General features: G+C 40.6%; 1 protein-coding gene and 1 long non-coding RNA gene across 9 annotated transcripts in view; one reads left to right on the forward strand and one right to left on the reverse strand.

The window, feature by feature from the left end:
- Positions 1–19,045, forward strand: part of LOC144615346 (uncharacterized) — a 49,227-nt gene that overhangs the window by 5,498 nt on the left and 24,684 nt on the right. For 2 of the 7 annotated variants that reach the window (XM_078442269.2, XM_078442270.2), the window contains exon 2: positions 2,151–2,222. In XM_078442269.2, coding sequence (XP_078298395.2) covers positions 2,151–2,222 — 72 coding nt within the window. Of the gene's footprint in view, positions 1–2,150; positions 2,223–7,491; positions 7,564–11,417; positions 11,490–12,212; positions 12,294–19,045 lie in introns of all 7 variants that reach the window. The other 5 variants (XM_078442265.2, XM_081794745.1, XM_078442266.2 and 2 more) reach the window with 5 other exon arrangements.
- LOC145715127 (uncharacterized) lies at positions 60–13,067 on the reverse strand. Of its 2 annotated transcripts, none has more exons than XR_014137146.1 (3): positions 12,988–13,067; positions 12,237–12,291; positions 60–983 (listed from the first exon to the last, which is right to left on the reverse strand). It is a non-coding gene; the product is annotated as an uncharacterized LOC145715127 (long non-coding RNA). The 2 variants fall into 2 exon arrangements; XR_014137147.1 differs by lacking the exon at positions 60–983 and adding an exon at positions 7,827–8,013.

Here is a 19,045-nt window from a genome sequence, read left to right on the forward strand (position 1 = left end):
TTTTACCTTTTCTTTGTCAACTATCCCTTATCTTCATTTTCCTTTTTACTACTGTTCGCCCTTCTGCAATCTTTTACTTGTAATTGTCCTTATTCTTTTTCCTTATCCAATTTTTAGCCCCATTATTTCATTCCTTAACCTCTACTCTCCCATTTTTGCTCCATCCTCTATAATAGGATACAACAGAGTAGTGAAGAGTAGAGATTCTGGAACTAGATTGCCTGCGTTTGGGCCGAGGTCTGTCATCTATTAGCTTTGTGACTCAGTTTCCTTTTCTGTGAAATGGAAATTATGATAGTTACCATCTCATGGGATTATGGTGAGATCTAGATGAGGTAATACATATGAAGCACTTGGATCAGTGCCTGGCGAAATATGAGTGTTAGCTGTTATTATTTTGATTCCCCAGACCTCATCTTTGACGCCCGGCCTTCCACATACAGTACTCAGTTTGGGCCCAACCCAAGAGTAAGTACTATGGGCGCCACACTAGGATGAAATCGTCTTCAGAACATGAAATGACAGGTGGGAAGAAAGGAAATGGTCATAAAAAGGGAGGTGGCATGTAATTAAGTACTAAAAGAGGTACCATGGGTGTTGGAATTCAGCAGACTCTGTAATCAGCGGAGTATGGAGGTCAGGGAGAGCTGCATGGATAAGCTAACACTTTAGCTGAGACTTAAAGAGTGGCTCTGATGTGTTAAATAGAGAAAAAATGGGTATAAGTCTAGGCAAAGGCACGGCTGCAGGAATGATCAGGAATTAAGAATTAGGTTAAGCAGTTAAAGATCCAATTACGAGAAACCTTGACTATCAGCTAGAGAGGTTTGAACGTTAGATTCTGAGTTATAGAGAGCCATTGAAAGTTTTCAAGCATGAGATATACAGACCGCTGAAACAGGATTATTTTCAGTTCCCCATATAGGCCGATCTGGAGAGGAGAGCTTGATCCAGCGAGACCAGATAGAATGTTCTAACAAAACCTGGGAATAAAGTAACAAGGGGCCGACTCAGAGTGGCTGAAAAGAGTAGAAAGAAAAGCCTTGAGAGCACTGCAAAGGAGGAAGTGACAAGATAGACTAACTGATGACAGTCGCGGGTGGGGTGTGCACGGGAAAGAGAAAACTCAGATATTACTCTGAAACTTCTGTCCCAGATAAGAATGATGGAAGTTGAGGCATCTTTTACCAGGGAACACAGAGCAACCAGAAGGCTTCAGGTTGACTGGAAATGTCCACCAGGCACATGGGCAGATGGGTATCTGTTTTGAATTTATTCCTGACTCCCCTGAAAAAAATGTGTATATAAACTGACCAGGTAAGCTGTTGCTGAGGGAAGAGGACAAAACTAAAGGTAAAGATTCAAAGTCATACGCAGAGTTAGCGGTTGAAACTGAACCTCAGGCATTTAATAGCTTCTCTTAAACATGTGTAATTCATGGATACATGAATTATCATGGATACTTTTTTTTGTTTTTAATGTCACAGGTATAGAGGATAAAACGTGAAAATCCCACCCCACCCTCCCTACCACTCATAAGATAACTCCTGTCACCTTTTTGGTGTGTGTCCTTCCTTCCCATCTCTTTCCTTTGCATTTTTTCCTAATTTCCTAATGAGGGGATACTTTTTAATTCCTTGCCCAGTGATTTGTTGCTTTTCCCTATACAATATGTCTAAGAAATCTTTCCATGTTAGTTATTCTAATTTCTAACTTCCCTTATCCTTCTAACACCTAGAGAGGTTTCAGTAGAGGGCTTCTTTACATTTGTTTGCTGATAATGGTAAATTTTTTACCATTTTTTTCGTTGAATTATTATTTTCTCATTGATTTGTGGAAGGAACCATTTTAGACACATAAGTGATTTGGGGGAAAAAAATACTTATCTCCAGAGTAATTAACAGGCGTTATCTACCCAAGGAATGGAACAAATAGGAAGTTCAGGTTCTAAGGAGCTGGCTTGTTTGTGCCAGTGGCCCCACGCTATCTCTTTATTAATTGCACCACCTGGGATGCTGATAGCCGCGGAAATTAGAAAGTTGGCATTTACTGCATTGGAATATTCCCCACAAGGTTGCCAGTGATTCTTTTATTTATTCTGTTCATTCCTTTCCTACCTATTCAAGGATCTGAACTGTGTTTCTTCACAGAAATTTCCAAGGAAACTCTATTTCTCACATTGATGAAAATGTATGGAAGGGATACCGTTGGGCTGAGAAACTGTGAGTATATTCTCTCCAAATACGAATACAAAAAAAAAAAAAAAAAAAAAAAAAAAAAAAAACTAACTGCATTCTAAGGTCCTTCTTGGTCCAGAACTTTGAAGTCAGTAGCTCTGAGGAAAGGTGTTTCCCCTTCCATATCCCAACTCGACCTCTACCGATTGCAATTCTGTGTTAATTTTTTTTTTTAACGTTTATTTATTTTTGAAACAGAGAGAGACAGAGCATGAACGGGGGAGGGTCAGAGAGAGGGAGACAGAGAATCTGAAACAGGCTCCAGGCTCTGAGCTGTCAGCACAGAGCCCGACGCAGGGCTCGAACTCACGGACCGCGAGATCATGACCTGAGCTGAAGTCAGCCGCTTAACCGACTGAGCCACCCAGGCGCCCCATCTGTGTTTATTTTAAAAATTAAATTTGGCAGGTTCCCTTTAAAATTAGAATCAATTTCAACTTATTTTCCATTATACAAGGAATACGTGATTATAGTCTCAATATATAAAAATGAAATAACAGGGGGGCCTGGGGGGCTTATTCGGTTAAGTGTCCAACTTCGGCTCAGGTCATAATCTCAACGGTTCGTGGGTTCAAGCCCCACGTTGGGCTCTGTGTTGACAGCTCAGAGCCTGGAGCCTGCTTCAGATTCTGTCTCCCTCTCTCTCTGCCCCTCTCCTGCTCATTCATTCCCTCTCTCTCTCTGTCTCAAAAATAAATAAACATTAAAAAAAATTTTTTTGATGAAATAACAGATCTAGTGAACACCTGCCTTATGTTCTAATCCCCCCACTGCTGGGATAGCCACTACTCTGGATTTAGTATATATCCTTCCAGACCTTTTTCCATGCATTTGCCTACATACATATTTACAGCAAAATAGGTTTGTTGTGTGATTTTCTTATCTTTTTTTTACATAAATTGTAACATCCTACAACTCGATTCTTTTGCTTCGTGGTATGTCTTAGACTTTTTTTCTTCCAGTACATAGAGGGTTACCCCATCCATGCAAGCTGCTGCATAATATTCCATAGTATGAGTGTATTATGATTTAGTAATTCCCCTCCTGATGGATGTTTAGGCTGTGTCCAGTTTTCTTATTACATGCATTGCTGCATGGACCACCTCATACATGCATCTTTGTGTACGTGGGTGGGTATTTCTGTAGAATAGATCCCTGGAAATGGAACTGTTGGGATGAAGACGATGTCGATATATACAATTTTAATTGCCCTCAAAAAAGGTGTGCCAATTTACACACCAATCCATACACCATGACAGCATTCATTTCCTCCTACCCTCCCACTCTTGGATATTCTCCATTTCTTGGCTGATCTGGTGGGTGAATAAAATGGGTCCCTTCTGAATTTGAATTTTTCTGATTACGTATACATTTAAATATCTCTGTATGTTTCCTGGGCATTTGTGTTTCTTGTCTGAATTTTCTGTCCTTTGCCAATTTTTTTGTTATCTTTTTTTTAAATTGATTTGTAGAAAAAGTCAGTGTAGACACAAGTAATTTTGGAAACAATATTATACTCAAAGTAACTGACTGGCATTTTTCATGACAGATTGTGTGTCATATCATTAGTTCAACTTGGGTAGATAAGTCATAAATGACTTCTGAATTAATAATAAAAGACATAACAGTCATAGTAATCTAAATGTAGGGATTATGATCCCCCTAAAGTAGATTCCCCCCTGCCCCTTAGTCTGATAACCTTACTGGTAAGGGACAAATGGTAGAACAAGGTAGTTGTTTTCTTATGAATTTTATGAATTTCTTAAATACTATATATAGTTTATATTTTCTCATGATAGTATCTAACTTGGAGATCTTATTTCCCAAACTTGTAAGAAAAATGAAAGTAATTTGGCACAAGGAACAAGAGAGAGTGGAGAGAGTGGGTAGGCTGAGGGACAGGGGTAGGAGAAAAACTTTGAATTGTGTATTATATACCTTTGGAATTCTGAGCCATGCAAATATATATTACCTATTAAAAAAAATAAACTGAAGTTAAAAAAATATTTTTTGAAAAGCGTGTATTTGGTAGTTTATATACTAGAAGATGAATCTGGTAAGATTTGATGATTCTTAAAAAATTTTTAAATGTTTATTTATTTTTGAGAGAGAGAGAGAGAGAGAGAGAGAGAGAGTGAGCAGGGAAGGGGCAGAGAGAGAGGGAGACACAGAGTCCTAAGCAGGCTCTAGGCTCCGAGCTGTCAGCACAGAGCCTGATGTGGGGCTCGACCCCACAAACTGTGAAATGATGACTTGAGCCGAAGTCAGACACTTAAGCAACTGAGCCACCCAGGTGCCCCAAGATTTGATGATTTCTAATTCAGCTTGAGGGTTATGCCTTGTAAGACAGAAGTTTTTAACTATGGGTCAATAGTCCCCTGGGGCAGGATTTTTAACCTTTTTTTCTATATATCAAATTTTTAAAAAAATTTTTTTCAACATTTATTTATTGCTGAGAGACAGAGCATGAACAGGGGAGGGGCAGAAAGAGAGGGAGACACAGAATTGGAAGCAGGCTCCAGGCTCTGATCTGTCAGCAGAGAGCCCAATGTGGGGCTCGAACCCACGAACCGTGAGATCATGACCTGAGCTGAAGTTGGACACTTAACAGACTGAGCCACCCAGGCACCCTTCTATATATGTATTGATGATCTGCAGAAGCTTATGTTCTTGGGATGATGTTTTCAAATGTATAATAAGTTAAAATATATAGGAAAAGGAAATTATGTGGAAATAGAGTTTTCAAAAAATTTTTAAAAAGATTAGTGATATAGCAATAAATCTGCTTCTGTTAGAATATTAAATAACAAAATATAATGGTACGCCTACTAACTATTATAACTTCAAGGTACTGATGAGAATAAATGATATTTTGAGATATCCATGCCAAATATGTGATATGAAAATATCTGATTTCTGCTGGGGACCAAATTAACTACACTAATCTGTGGTTTGTTGCCTACATTCATAATGGAAGGAAATGCTAATTCTAGTTAGAGGTTTGTGAAAATAGAGATGTGATTCTATTTCCCATCCAAGTTTGGCACCCACAAATTCAGTCCATTCTATTCACGGACCTGAGCCCTAAAGGGATGGTCTGCAAATTGAAATCGCATGCACACCTTTGCACGTATTCAAGAAAGTGCAGTTTTCTAGGGAAAGGGTCCATTCCATAGCTTTTATGAAATTCTCAAAAGGTTCTTGTCTCAAAAGATTGAGTCACAAATTGGGGCGGAGGTGGAGAAAGACATTTGTTTTCCTGTGAAGTTGTACTTATTCTCATAAATGATGATAAATGAATGATTTGTTTTAATTAAAAGTAGTATATTTGCAAATTGATACCTGTCACTTTCTGAATTCATTCAACAAATATTTATGGAGCATCTCCTATGTCCCAGGAACTGTTTTACATGCCAGGGATATAAGCCCAAGAACAAAACTGACCAAATATCCCACTTGTCAAGGGGTTTACAAATATATAATATAAAAACAAATATGTAAATATAATAAATACATAGAATTTCAAGTATTGGTAAGAAATCAGTGGCCAGATCTCTCAAGTTTTCTAATTTATTCAACGACCGTTTCTGCTGCTCATAGACTGAGTTTTTTACTAATGATAATACTTTTCATTCATATAATCTTGAGTTGGTTCTTTTTATTAGATGTACTGTTTACCTCTGTCTGAGGATATATTAATGATGCCATTCTAAATTTTGTATACTGTTTAGTTTTGAGAGAGAGAGAGAGTGAGAGACAGAGTGCAAGTTGGGGAGGGGCAGAGAGAGAGGGAGACACAGAATCGGAAGCAGGCTCCAGGCTCTGAGCTTCAGCACAGAGCCCAGTGCAGGGCTTGAACCCATGGACTGCAACCTGAGCCGAAGTCGGATGCTTAACCGACTGAGCCACGCAGGTGCCCCATTAATGTTGGTATTCTCAAATCCTTTTGTGTTTTCTCTGTTAACTGTGTCATTGACTATAAGCTGTTATATTTGTTTTTTATTTTCTGTCCTGAATAGAATTGGCTTTCTCACTCCATTTGGTCATTCCTGAGTGCAATTTATCTTTGTAGTTGAGATTTGACTTGCTTCTGTTTTCTGGTCCTAAGGAAGAGGTGAAATGAACCACGGGGCTTGTTATTGGTGACAGGTCCCCCTGAGAGTTAAAGAAGAGGTGGGAGGTGACTTCTAATGGCTAGTCAGAGTGTATACCCTTCCTCCAGGGTTCTGGGACCCTGCCCCCTTCTAACACCAATGGCTCCTGCCTGGAAGAAAACACCCTTTGCTGCCAGATCCAAGGAGGAAGGATGTGGGGTTGATGTGCTGTCCTTGGTCCTACTGCAGTATCCCAGCTAATCACCCTGTAGGTGGCTCCAAGGCATTTCTGGTGGGGAGTGTTTGTAGAGCTACTCCCTTGGCTTTGAGCTAAGGTTGTGGATTTTCTAATTGTATCTTTTCTAATCATCCTTAGGGACTTTGGTGGAGTTTGGAGTTTGGTAGAGACTTGGCATGTTTCAATCTGCCAGCTTGAAATAGCACAACCTCTTAGGAAGACAATTTTGTACCCCTGTTAAATCCTGGAGAAACTTAGGCAAATGTGTACTAGGATATAAACAGAAAAATGTCCAAAGCAGCACTGTTTATAATAACTAAAAATTAGAAAAATCTAGTATCCACCAACAGTAGAATGAACAAATAGTGTTACACGGGTATTTACTCTATACTTATTAAACTGAGCATTTATGTTATGTGCATTTTATGCACATTTTTAGTTCTCACAGATATTTTTTAGATGGGGAAAAAATTAGATGGCTTTACTTGTAGCACTGATATGGTTATAAATAGGGCTTCCACAATAAAATTTGGGAAAAGAGAGGAGGAAGTGGCAGTTCTGTCCATGTTTTTGCCACTCAGGGCTGGGTTCTAACAGAGATTTTATGATCCAGAGAGTAGGCATTAAATGTACATTTTGGTGTGAAGAGTGGATAGGGGTGTGTGTGTGTGTGTGTGTGTGTGTGTGTGTGTGTGTGAGAGAGAGAGAGAGAGAGAGAGAGAGAGAGAGGGAGAGACAAAGGAGTATGTGAGAAGAAAAGATTTGAATCAAACAGCAGAGATCACCATCCCTACATTAAATAAGAATTAGTGTATTTGGTGGCACCATTACCCAGGTTTCTCTCACATCTAGCGGTCCTGTGTAGCAAATAGTTGTAGTTATTTTTGCATTTTGACCCAGAAATGACCTTTTCATTTTGCAGAATTCTCAGGGACAATTATCTGACCGAATTACATAAAGACACATTTGAAGACCTGCTATCCCTCCAGTATTTGTAAGTTAATCAGTTCATCATTTATTATGAGTTTTTAGTTATATTATTTATTAAAAAATACAGGGTTCAAATTGGATAATTGCAACAATTTCTTCTAACAGTAGAATTCTATAATTCTCTATAGTGGAATTCTATAATTCTCTCTATTAAATTCTATAACTCTGTAAGTCTGTGGGGACCCAGCCCATCTCTAGCATTAAATACCTCCTATGCATTTTCAACTTTTTAATTTTATAGACAAGATATAGGAAAAAGCCCTTCAGTTGTAGAGGAAAAGGGGTAATGAAGTCTGAGCAATTATGGACACCCATATGAACCTTGTTATGTAAGTGTTCATATACCATCTGCTTTTATTTATATTTATTATTTGTGGCCCATGGATCAAATCCTGTGTATGGTCTGTCTTGATACAACCTATGAGTTCAGAATGATTTTCATGTTCTTAAAGGGCTGTAAAAGAGAAAAGAAGAGAAAGAAACAGAGAATATGTGACAGAGACCGTATATGGCCTGCAAAGCCTAAAATATTTACTGTCTGGCCTTTACAGAAAAGGTTTGAAAAAGTTGGCTTAGTAAAATGAGAGGAATTGAAGTTAACCTCAAATTGTCACCTACAAGACAAGAAAATATAGAACACTTACATTAATTTGAATGCCATTAACCCAGAATTTTTAAATAATTTAATCTAAATTAAATATTTAAATATTAAATATTTAACTAAGCAGGTGAATTATGTAAGCAGTATTACCAAGTACATATTAAATTATTAAGAGATTAAGGATTTCAGTGTGGGAAATTTTATTAGTTTATTTTTTTATTATTATTTTTTATGTCATTTATTGTTAAGTTAGCTAACATACAATGTGCACTTGGCTTCAGGAGTAGATTCCTGTGATCAGTGTGGAAATTCTTATGCCACCATAAAAATAGATGTTTAAAATGATGGTTAAGGGGTTGGGGCTCCTGGGTGGCTCAGTTGGTTGGGCGTCCGACTTTGACTCAGGTCGTGATCTCACAGTTTGTGGGTTCGAGCCCCGTGTCGGGCTCTGTGCTGACAGCTCAGAGCCCGGAGCCTGTTTCAGATTCTGTCTCCCTCTCTCTCTGCCCCTCCCCCACTCATGCTCTGTCTCTCTCAAAAATAAATAAACATTAAAAAAATGATGGCTAAGGGGCACGTGGCTGTCTCAGTCATTAGAGTCTGCAACTCTTGATCTCGAGGTTGTAGGTTAGAGCCCCATGTTAGGTATAGAGATTACTTAAAAAAAATGAAATCTTTAAAAATATAATGATGGTTAAGTGGTATAGTTAGAAATGTTTACACTAAACAAACATCAGAAATGCCTCTAACTTCGCTAATTACAGAATAAACATCTCTCCAGCCTCATTGTCAAGGAAGAAATGTTTGCATATATCTCTGTACATTAGACATACAGAGATACTAATGTTCTTTGCTATGGAGGTTCAGTGTTTATTCTTTGTCCATGCCATGCAAAGCTGTGTATTTCATTAATCCTTTTTAAAAAAATTTTTTAATGTTTATTTATTTTTGAGAGAGAGAGAGAGAGAGACAGAGTATGAGCAGGGTAGGCACAGAGAGAGAGGGAGACACAGAATCCGAAGCGGGCTTCAGTCTCTGAGCTGTTGGCCCAGAGCCTGATGCGGGGCTCGAATTCATGAGCAGTGAGATCATGACCTGAACCGAACGAAGTCAGATGCTCAATCGACTAAGCCATCCAGGCACCCCTCATTAATCCTTATTAATGATGTGCTTTAGAAAATAGATTCTTCTTGCAAATGTGGAAGGCTTAAGGGTAGTGAGTAAAAAGAATCTCATATGACACTAAAAATAGCCCTTCAAATTATCAAACCTTCCAAGTCTTAGGGGACAACCACTTTGTATTGGTCTTCTTGGCTACCTCTGCCATCTGGGCTCCAAACGTTACAAACACAGTTTGGAGAAAACCAAAAGAGACAAACTGCGCAATGGATAGGGCCTTTCATTATTTCTACTATGAGGTACTTTGTAAGCCAATTATTTCATGTCAGGTGAAGTGTTCTCATTCATTCATTCAAAAAAAATGTGAATCAAAACCTAAAAAAGAATGTGACAGGCCCTATGCCCAGTACCATAGGCACGCAGATGGTTAAGACAGGCTTCCCACCCTTGTAGGAACTCATGATTTCACAGGGAAAATAAACAGAAGCTTAAACCATAATGCCTAAGCACTAAATGGATGATGAAGCACTGACAAAGTGCAGAAGAGGGAGCCACAAAGTCGTAAAACCACATTTCTTTTCAGTCGTTTTGCTCCTTCTACTCACTACCCAGCTGTTAATTTATTTTATAAATATTTGAGTTTGTTCTTTGTCCATGCATCAGTTTTAAACACAGTAGACAACGCAGATGAGCAAGACTAGTCCATACTTTCATGGAGTTTATGCCCAGAGGAAATGGAATGCCAGAATAACTATATTAAGAAGAAATTGGGGCACCTGACCGGCTGAGTCAGTAGAGCATGCGACTCTTGATCTCAGGGTCGTGAGTTCAAGCCCCAGGTTGGGCGTGGAGTCTACTTTAAAAAATTAAAAGAAGGAGAAGAAGGAGGAGGAGGAGAGGGGGAGGGGAAGAAATGGATTTGGGCAATGAGAAGTATAAGTTGTTTTTGGAACACAGAAGAGGGGGGGAAGACTTCAAGTTGGATCAGGGAAGTTACTAGAGAAATACTGTTTGAACAGAACCTTGAATGGCTATGACGTATCATCAGATAGACATCTTGGGAAGAATATGCTTGCAAGATAGAGTGAGTGAAAGGCAAAATGCAGGAGAAATTTCTTTGGTATCTGTAGAGTAGGAAACTAGAGCCGGATTTAGGATTTTGAAGGCCTTGGATGATATGCCACGCTACCGTGTTATCACAGCAGTGCTCTAGGACAAACTTTAGACTGCACCAGGGTCACCGGGAGGCCTTGTCAGAACACAGGTTCCACCTCCACAGTTCCTGATTCACTCAGTCCAGAGTAGAGCTGAGAATTTGCATCTTGAGTAAGTTCCCAAGTGACTCTGATATTTGAGAACCACTCCTGGAGAATTAATCTGGTGACTGTGTGCAGTATAGATTAGAATGGGAGAGACCAGAGATGAAAATGCCAGTCAGAAGATGGTGGTACCCATGTAGGTGGAAAGTGAGGGACTCGGCTGAAATCCATGGAAATAAGAGGGTCAACCATAATCAAGAATGGGTGTTTCCAAATAAAAATCCAGGACCGTGTTGTTTTTTTGTTGGCCCCACTTGCAGCTGAAGCAATTGATAAATTCATAGACCGTTTAGGCAACGTACAACCAAAAATAAATTTCTATTAATATGATAATATAATTCTGAGTTCGTTCAAAGTTAGGTATTGATTAGAGGAGTAACTTCTTTTCAAGTTAAATGAAAAGGTATCTTTTACCTCTTCTGGTATTGACTTGGTGTCAAGAAATAGAACTAAACCAGGAAGGTGTGCTAATGTGAGAATATCCCTTTTAATATTAGAAATTATATGTGGCGATCACAACTTTGAGCTCATAATTTAGAAATTGATGAGGCCACAAACAGTCATTTAATCAATTCTTCTGCTCTCAGGAAAGATTACTTCCAAGATCTATCAAGATCTATAGTTGCATATTTTATGTATGAAGATCACAAAGGTGAGACTCTTAAGAAAGGTGAGGACAGGGTTAGGGGCTCTGGAAGGTTCAAATAACAATTCCTAATACTCAGAGTTTAGCCAAAAGCTACTTATTCAATACTACCATCCTACTAATTAGATATCTTATAGCTAATTGAGGCAATATTTTCCTTTTCCTTTTCCTAGAGATTTATCCTGCAATAAAATACAATCTATTGAAAGACGTACATTTGAATCACTACCTTTTTTGAAGTTTATGTAAGTTACAAATATAAATTCATTATATTTGGAATTTGTATTAAACTTAATTGTAAACCTCTTTGTTATTCATTTGGAATGAATGAAACTTTATTAGTCGAAAGCTACTAAAATTATGTAGCAAATCTTTTTTGTCTGTGGCAAAGTTTGGTGTGAGAGTTATTATAGAGATCAGAGTGAATCGTTCTAGAGCAGCAGTTCTCTGCCAGGGTGATTTTGCATCCAGGTGACACTTGGTAGTGTCTGGAGACATTTTTGATTGTCAGACTGTAGATGTGCTCCTGGCATCTAGTGGGTGGAGGCCAGGGCTGCTGTCACACCCTACAGTTCACAGGGCAGCACCCCCCCCCCCCATAACAAAGATTATCCAACCATAAATCTCAACAGTGCTAAAGTTGTGAAACGTTTTTCTAGAGAAATAAACTTACTTCTCTAGAAAAAAATACTTACTTAACACAAGTATTTATTGAGCATTTACTGATTTGTATCTAATGCACCACATGTATAAACATGAAAGTATAAATCTTTCATGCAAATATTTTTTTAAAAAGGCAAGTATCTTTCATAGTGAGATTTCTTTAGTGTATGGAGAGAGTATTGTGGTTATGTTTCATTATCTATAAATTAGAATCCCTGCCAAAGGATAAATATTCTGAAAGAATATCTTTTTTTTCTCTTTGTTTGTGTCTTGTTTTTTGTGTGTGTGTGTGTGTGTGTGTGTAGAAATCTTCGTTGCAATTTACTCACCGAACTGAGCTTTGGAACATTTCAGGCCTGGCATGGAATGCCGTTTTTACACAAGCTGTAAGTGAAATAGAAAATGAATACATGTAAAAAAAAAAAAAAAAAAAAAAACTACATGTAAAAATATCATACAGTGATTGGTTAGGTGTGTGTTAATAAACCCAGTATGAATTCTGGAAAGTAGGTCTTAAAATCCATTTTTTTTTTCAAATGAGGAAACTAAGGTACAAAGAGGCCAAGAGACTTGTCTTAACTCCTAAATGGCACTCTCTGCCCTCCCTCGTAACCAGCTTTCGTGGGCAATGAAAGCCCCAAGCAAGTAACACCCAAGTCAGTATTATCATGGGAATTCGTGACAGTGATGCTTCCCCAAGGTGTGCATGGTCCTTGAAATCCACTTTTGAATTTAACTTTGATTCCTGCTCATGTGCAAGTTTCCTATGCAAAAGAGAACTTCAAAGAACTAAGTTTAGCACAGAGTTCTCCAGGCAGCAAAAGGTGTGGGTGCTTCTTGAGCCATCAGGAAAGCAGAAAGAACTCCTGAATGCCTGCCACAGGGCACTGCTCTCCATGTGTTTTCTTTCCTGACCACTCTTCAATTAAGAAGTGTGTTATTCCCTTTCAGCCGGAAAATTCTGTGATTTCTCTGTAAAAAAGCAAATCATACTGGACATGTTCAGTGGCCTGAGGGGGATTTTTAGACTCAAGGTTGAAGACCCTCCTCTAAAGCAGACGCTGGAAAAGACTGTCTTACTGTCTTGTGGTTCAGAAATCCGATTTCACAACTTATCTTCCATTAGATGAAAGTGTTTACGGTGTGTCCGGAGCTGGAGTTAAGTTCCTGCGGGTGCCCAAGAGCAGGGGCCTCCTCTCTCCTCTCATTAATTTGCTGATGCCTAACTTGGGGAAAGAATACTGAGGGTCAGTTTTTTGTTTTGCCGGCATGCCAGAGAACGGGCTCATTGAGTTTCTCCACCAAGAGGTTTTAGTGGTGTCAATATAATGTCTTAAAACTCACCACCTCTACTAAGCATCTTATAACACCGAGAGTCTCTTCTAAGAATCTGAATTTCATAGTTATGTAGGCAATACAGGACAAAATAGGGTGGAATCCGTTGATAACAATGAATGAATTCATTGAAAAACACTCAGTGCCACGCGCACTCTGTGTCGACAGTGTACTAAGTACTGGGGGTACAAAGAATACACAGGGACTGTCCCCAAGAATCTTTCATACTGGAAGGAGAAAAAGATGGCCGTTGATGGGAAAACGTATGTGAGCCATGCTGGCATCAGTGCAGCAGGGTAACGAGCTAGGGGGTGACAAAGTAGGGGATGGTTGTGAAATAGAACAGATTTGTCGTGGACAAGGCAACAACTTGCTTGTGTTGAGTTTTCACGTTCATCTTGATGAAGTTTTGGGGAGATGGTGGGGAGTCGGGAGCCGACGGCCAAGAAAGAATTCTTGAACATGTCTTTGGTGCAAAAAGGCGATTTTATGAAAGCACAGGGACAGGACCGTGGGCAGAAAGAACTGCACTGGGGTTGTGAAGAGTGACAGGTTATATGCTATGGAATTGGGAGGTCAAGTCAAAAGGGAAGTCTCCAGAGGGACTGTGATATGTGAAAGAGGACTCCTAAGATACCAGAGGCCTTGCTATTGTCAAGCTAAGGTTGTTTTTCCGTCTAGCAAAGCAATAAGACAGTAGGGAGTTCCTGGAGAAATATTTTATTTGCCTGCCTCAAGTATCTGTCAATAGGCTGCAGGTTATAAGGAAATTTAATTTTACCTGAGATTTCCTTCTTGCCTTTGTTCCCCATATCACTATGGAGGGGTGATGTTGGGGCTCCAGGACGCTGATTCTGTAGGTTTCTGGCGATTAGGCTATTGATAAGATTGCCTTTTTCTTGTAATTTACTAAGATATTTGTAAACTGATGGAAACTCCTATCTTGCCCGACTGAGATCTCTTATCAGTTAACCATTTGTTTTCTTTCCTTTCCTTTGTCCTCGAGCAGCCAGAATCACACATATCCCACCTGGGGCGGGGGCATGTGCTAACTTGTATTTTGCCCTCAACTTGCCTCATGCTCCCTCATCGATCTTACATGACAGAAAAAGGTAATTAAAGAACCAGAGCTAGCTGGTATTGAGAATAAATTAATACTCATGTCATGTGTGTTATGCCCAGAATTCGTGATCCCCAAATACCGCCAGGGAGCCGAGTCCGATGTAAAAGCAAAAGAGCCTTTATTCGAGCTAGCTCGAGCTCAATCCCCTACCTGCACTGATGCAGAGGTGAGATACCGGGGAGAGAGAGCCAGTTTCAAAAGGACAAAGGTTTTATGGGGGCCTAGGGGCAGTTGGTGAGGTAATGGCTGTGGCCTCAGCTGATTGGCTGGGGAAGGGTCCTGGGGAAGAGTGCTGTTAGGCAGTTGGGGGGGGGGGTTACTCAAGGGGAGGAGGTGTGGTCAAGGTGAAGGACACAGAACAAGATGGAGTCAGCCGGCGTAGGCCCGCCCTTTCAATGTGGTTTGAATAGAGCTGTACTACTAAAACGAATTCACAGTTAACTTCCAAAAAATTATCACAGTACAGTAAGTGTGTATTGGAGGCTGGGCTCCTTGTTTGGGGCCAAACTTTTCTTTTCTTTTTTCTTTTTAACGTTTATTTATTCTGAGAGAAAGAGAGCATGCGCAAGGGAGATGCCATCCCGTGAATTCAGTCACGTTATTACCTATGTGACTTAATTACTGGGGTGTTTATAAGTTGAAACAATATTTTCTCCAGCATTAAATAAGTTTGTAAGCCTTTTGGGCCCCAGCTGAGGTGGATTTATCTTGAACTGACTGAAGCTTAAACTTCAGGTCTTCTCACTTACATAGGCCCCTTCCGAAGTCTTGGGAGGGACCCTCGCAGTTCCTGTACGCATAATTTTGCATGTTTTGATGAGGCAGGATTTCCCAAAGTAGATGAGGTCCAGACCCTACAAGGCCTCGATTCACCCCTGGGTTTCAGGTAATTCTATCTCAGTAAGTTTTTTGAATGAAGCCTCTTAAGTTATTGATAAACACTGAGTGAACACGTTAGCGGTGTGGTAAAGTCTATTTTGAATCTGAAATCCACCTCAAAGCCATGCCAAGAGTTTATTAATAAGGTACCACTTTTTGAATGGTAGTAATAATCCTATTTCTTTCAGATGAAATCAGGAATGAAATATATTATGGAAAACCAACAGTGGTTGATAATCCTAAATGTTAAGTATACTTTTTTTTTCCTGACTTTAAAGTGCTTCTCCTTCATTCACCTACACAGGTGCAGACCGATGGCTTATTTTAAAAAATTCACTTCATTGCTTCTAACAGTACGAGCTCCATGAGTTTAGAAGCCGAAGGACTCTACGATGTAGAAAGGCTGTACCTTATCGGGATAGAGCACATTCACATGCTGGCTCGTCTGTGGCGCATCAGTATTGTGCCAAGAACATAAGCTCTAAGGGAGAATAAGGAAAATCTAAGCCTTACCCCTTTTGAATTATTGTTGAGAATATCGTTGAGGTAGGTGTGGCCACCCTCTGAAGGCAAAGTCGAGCCGCAGTCACAGAGACGCCCTAACGCTCCCCCAGTCAACCACCATCTGCTTCCTTTTAGACGGCTGCGTGCCCACACAAGTTGACACACTTCAGGATATTGTCATCGCTTTTTGGTATGTACTGGAAATCCTGACAGCTTCTTCTCAGATTCAGAAAGGCATCAACGTTAAGGATGAAGATGACAACTCAGGGCTGTCCTTTTGGGGTGATTTAGGGTAACTTTTATTATTTTCCGTGTGTGGTAGTTCAGAAGCTTTGCGATAGTCATACCCAACTGTTACTTTTCTTCTCCCAGCTGCCTCTGATTCTTCCCACGTATATGCCAAGGCATCTTCTTTCTCTGGGAAGCATGGTAGTTGCTCCTCTGCCCCATATCATTTCTTTAATACCTACCTCTGTTAGGTATTTACTGCGCCCCGGCACTACGCTGAGACCTTTCGCTTGTGCTGCAAGTAAGACAGTGTGTCTTAAACTCTTAGAATAGAGCCTGGCACGTGGGAAATGCTCCGGACGTGGCCCCTCACACGGCACTTCATTTTCGTTTTTCCAGCAACTCTTGTGATACAGGTAGTATCATCCTCATTTCGGGGATGAGGAAGTTGAAACTCAGAGACATCGGGTGACTTGCCTAGGTTCACACTGTCAATAAGTGACAGAACCACTTAAGAAGCTTCGCGAGTAATACAATTCCGCATTCCCTGGCACTAGGTAGGACCTGAATGACAACCGGCCTTTTGGGCGTCGTCCCTTGGAGTCAGCTTCTCACTGGAATAGGACCTTTCGAGCAGGGAGCTCCTTTTCCCTATGCTTCGGGAGCTCCTGGCCATGCCACCTATGGGCATCCCCAGGCTTCCTGCTCACCGCCTGGTGCAAATATCACATCGTCACTGCTAGGCACCCACTCTGTGCCCAGCCTTATGCTAGGTGCTTTGCACATGCTCTTTCCTTTAATCCTCAAATTGCCTTATGAGGTAAATGCTGCTAAAAAGACTCGGAGACGTTCGTTACTTAAGTCCCTTCACCAGGAAGTGACAGCCAGAATTCAGACCTAGGTCTGCCTGATTCCGGGGCCCTTGCTTCTTGGGCTGTTCCTCACTGCCAGAAACTCCTCTTCAAGGCTGTTCTCAGAACTTGAATTAAAACATGGGCTCACCATTTCAGATTCTTTAGGCTTCGCCCCTCCCCCCGCCCAACCCCTGAGAGAGGATCTACGTGATGCCGTTAGATGTCTTGTATTGAGGAGCTTCGCATGGGGAGTCATGTTCTCATGGCTCATGGACCTATGTAGATGAATAAAGGAAAGGGGTTATTCTATCCCCAAGTACTTCAAACATACTGGAATAGGGTCTAGATCACTCTACTTATTTCTTCAACTGCTTTCCTCCAAGGAGCCAGTTTTCCCTCCATGCCTTGGGATTCCAGCATAGAGAGTTTGGAGTCTGTCCTATTTGAAATGTATTTTCACTGCCTGCTTTGGACATTTTTTCAGCCAAAGCTGTTAGGATTTCAGGACATTCAGGACAGTGGTGACAAGCTTCAGTCCTCAAGTCTTCTCTGTCTCCTCAGTTAATAGAAAGGAAACGTAGCCCATCTGTCTGGACCTCTGTAGAAGAATTTGGAGAAAAAAAAAATAACACGTAAGAAATGTTCCCTTATTTTGTGAGCTACCTTTAGTCTGTCCCGTTGCTCTGCAACGGAAAGCTTTTGCAAAAATACTTGAGTTTTCCTCTTCAAATAAGATAGAGTTTTTTAAAAAACAAAAAAATATCTAGAACAGTATTTCTTCAACTTTGATTATGAGACAGTCTTTGAGGATAACTGTTGTTATGTTTTACTCCCATAAAGATAAGCCCACGAATATCCAAAAGCCAATAGACTGAGTCAGCACACGTTTTATCTGTAAAATGAGGGAATTGAACGGAAATGGAGATGATGTCTAGTGCAGCGTCCACCGTTCGTGCGTATCGCAGTCTGTGGAAAGACAATTGCTGTCGGTCCAGCAGATGTAACCTGTCGGGTCAGTTCTCATTCTCCCCTTGGCTCAGGCACAATAGCTCCATGAAGAGAAGGCGGCACTAAAGACAGGAGGAGATAGGATAACTTGGAGTGGCCTGTATTTTGTTTTCACTACAGATAAACACAGGGCATTCATCTCAGCAGGAGGGCTGCCTGGGTAAGAGGAAGCACCGAGCCGATGGGTATAAGGCCATGGGTGAGCTACCAGGAAAGAGGGGGGGACAGTGGGGGTAGAGCACTGAGATAGTTGGGGGAAGGATAACAAACTACTAAATTGTTTTGGCTGCATAATTCTTCATAGTCTTTCTTAATAGGGAGCCAGGGGGGCGGGGCGGGGGGGGGAGAAGTGGGCAGGGGAAGACACACACGTGGAAGAGGTTACTTGCACAGAGCCCGCCAGTAAGCTTGTAGGTATTAATGCCATTTTTATTTTTTCAAAGCCAAAGGACATTCGGAGCCTCAAGGTTGAGGAACTGTGTTTAACCAGACATGTGACACTCACGTTCTTTCTCTTCATAACATCGTCTGACTGGATATTAACTAGTGTTACACAAACCCGACATGTTAATGGGCCTGAAAAAACGTAGAAGAAGGGGCTGGAATAGGAAGAATAGGGGAGTTTCCAAGGCAAGAACAAAAATGCATGGCTCCCAGCCGCACCGCTAACTCCCTCTGACCTCCGTTGTGGAAGAGTTTGAATCTTCGCTCCCCTTTTCTCCACCTACTAACATGTTTGATCTTCTGGCAACTGGTTCTCTATTTATCACAACATGGTTCTTTTTTTTTTTCTTCAAATTGAGATATAGTCCGCATAATAGAATATGCAACATTATAAAGTATATAGTCCAATGGTATACTTTGATAGACAATAATCACTGCTAATTCCAGAACATTGTCATTGCCCCCCTCGAAAGAAATACCATACCCATCAGCCTTTACTCCCCATTCCCCCCTCCTCCCAGGCCCCTGGCAACAACTAATTTACCTTCTGCCCCTATGGATTTGCCTATTCTGGACATTTCATAGAAATGTGTGTCTAGTTTCTTTCACATGGCTTGTTGGCTTCAAGATTTATCCGGTTGTAGCATGTTTCAGTACTTCATTCCTTTTTTTAATGTTTATTTATTTTTGAAAGAGAGCGCACACACAAGCGGGGAAGCGGCAGAGAGAGAGGGGGACAGAGGATCCAAAACCACAGAGCCTG

This window comes from Panthera onca (assembly GCF_046562875.1).
Source record: "Panthera onca isolate mPanOnc1 chromosome E1 unlocalized genomic scaffold, mPanOnc1 haplotype 2 h2.Chr16_ul_12, whole genome shotgun sequence".
Lineage (NCBI taxonomy): Eukaryota > Metazoa > Chordata > Mammalia > Carnivora > Felidae > Panthera > Panthera onca.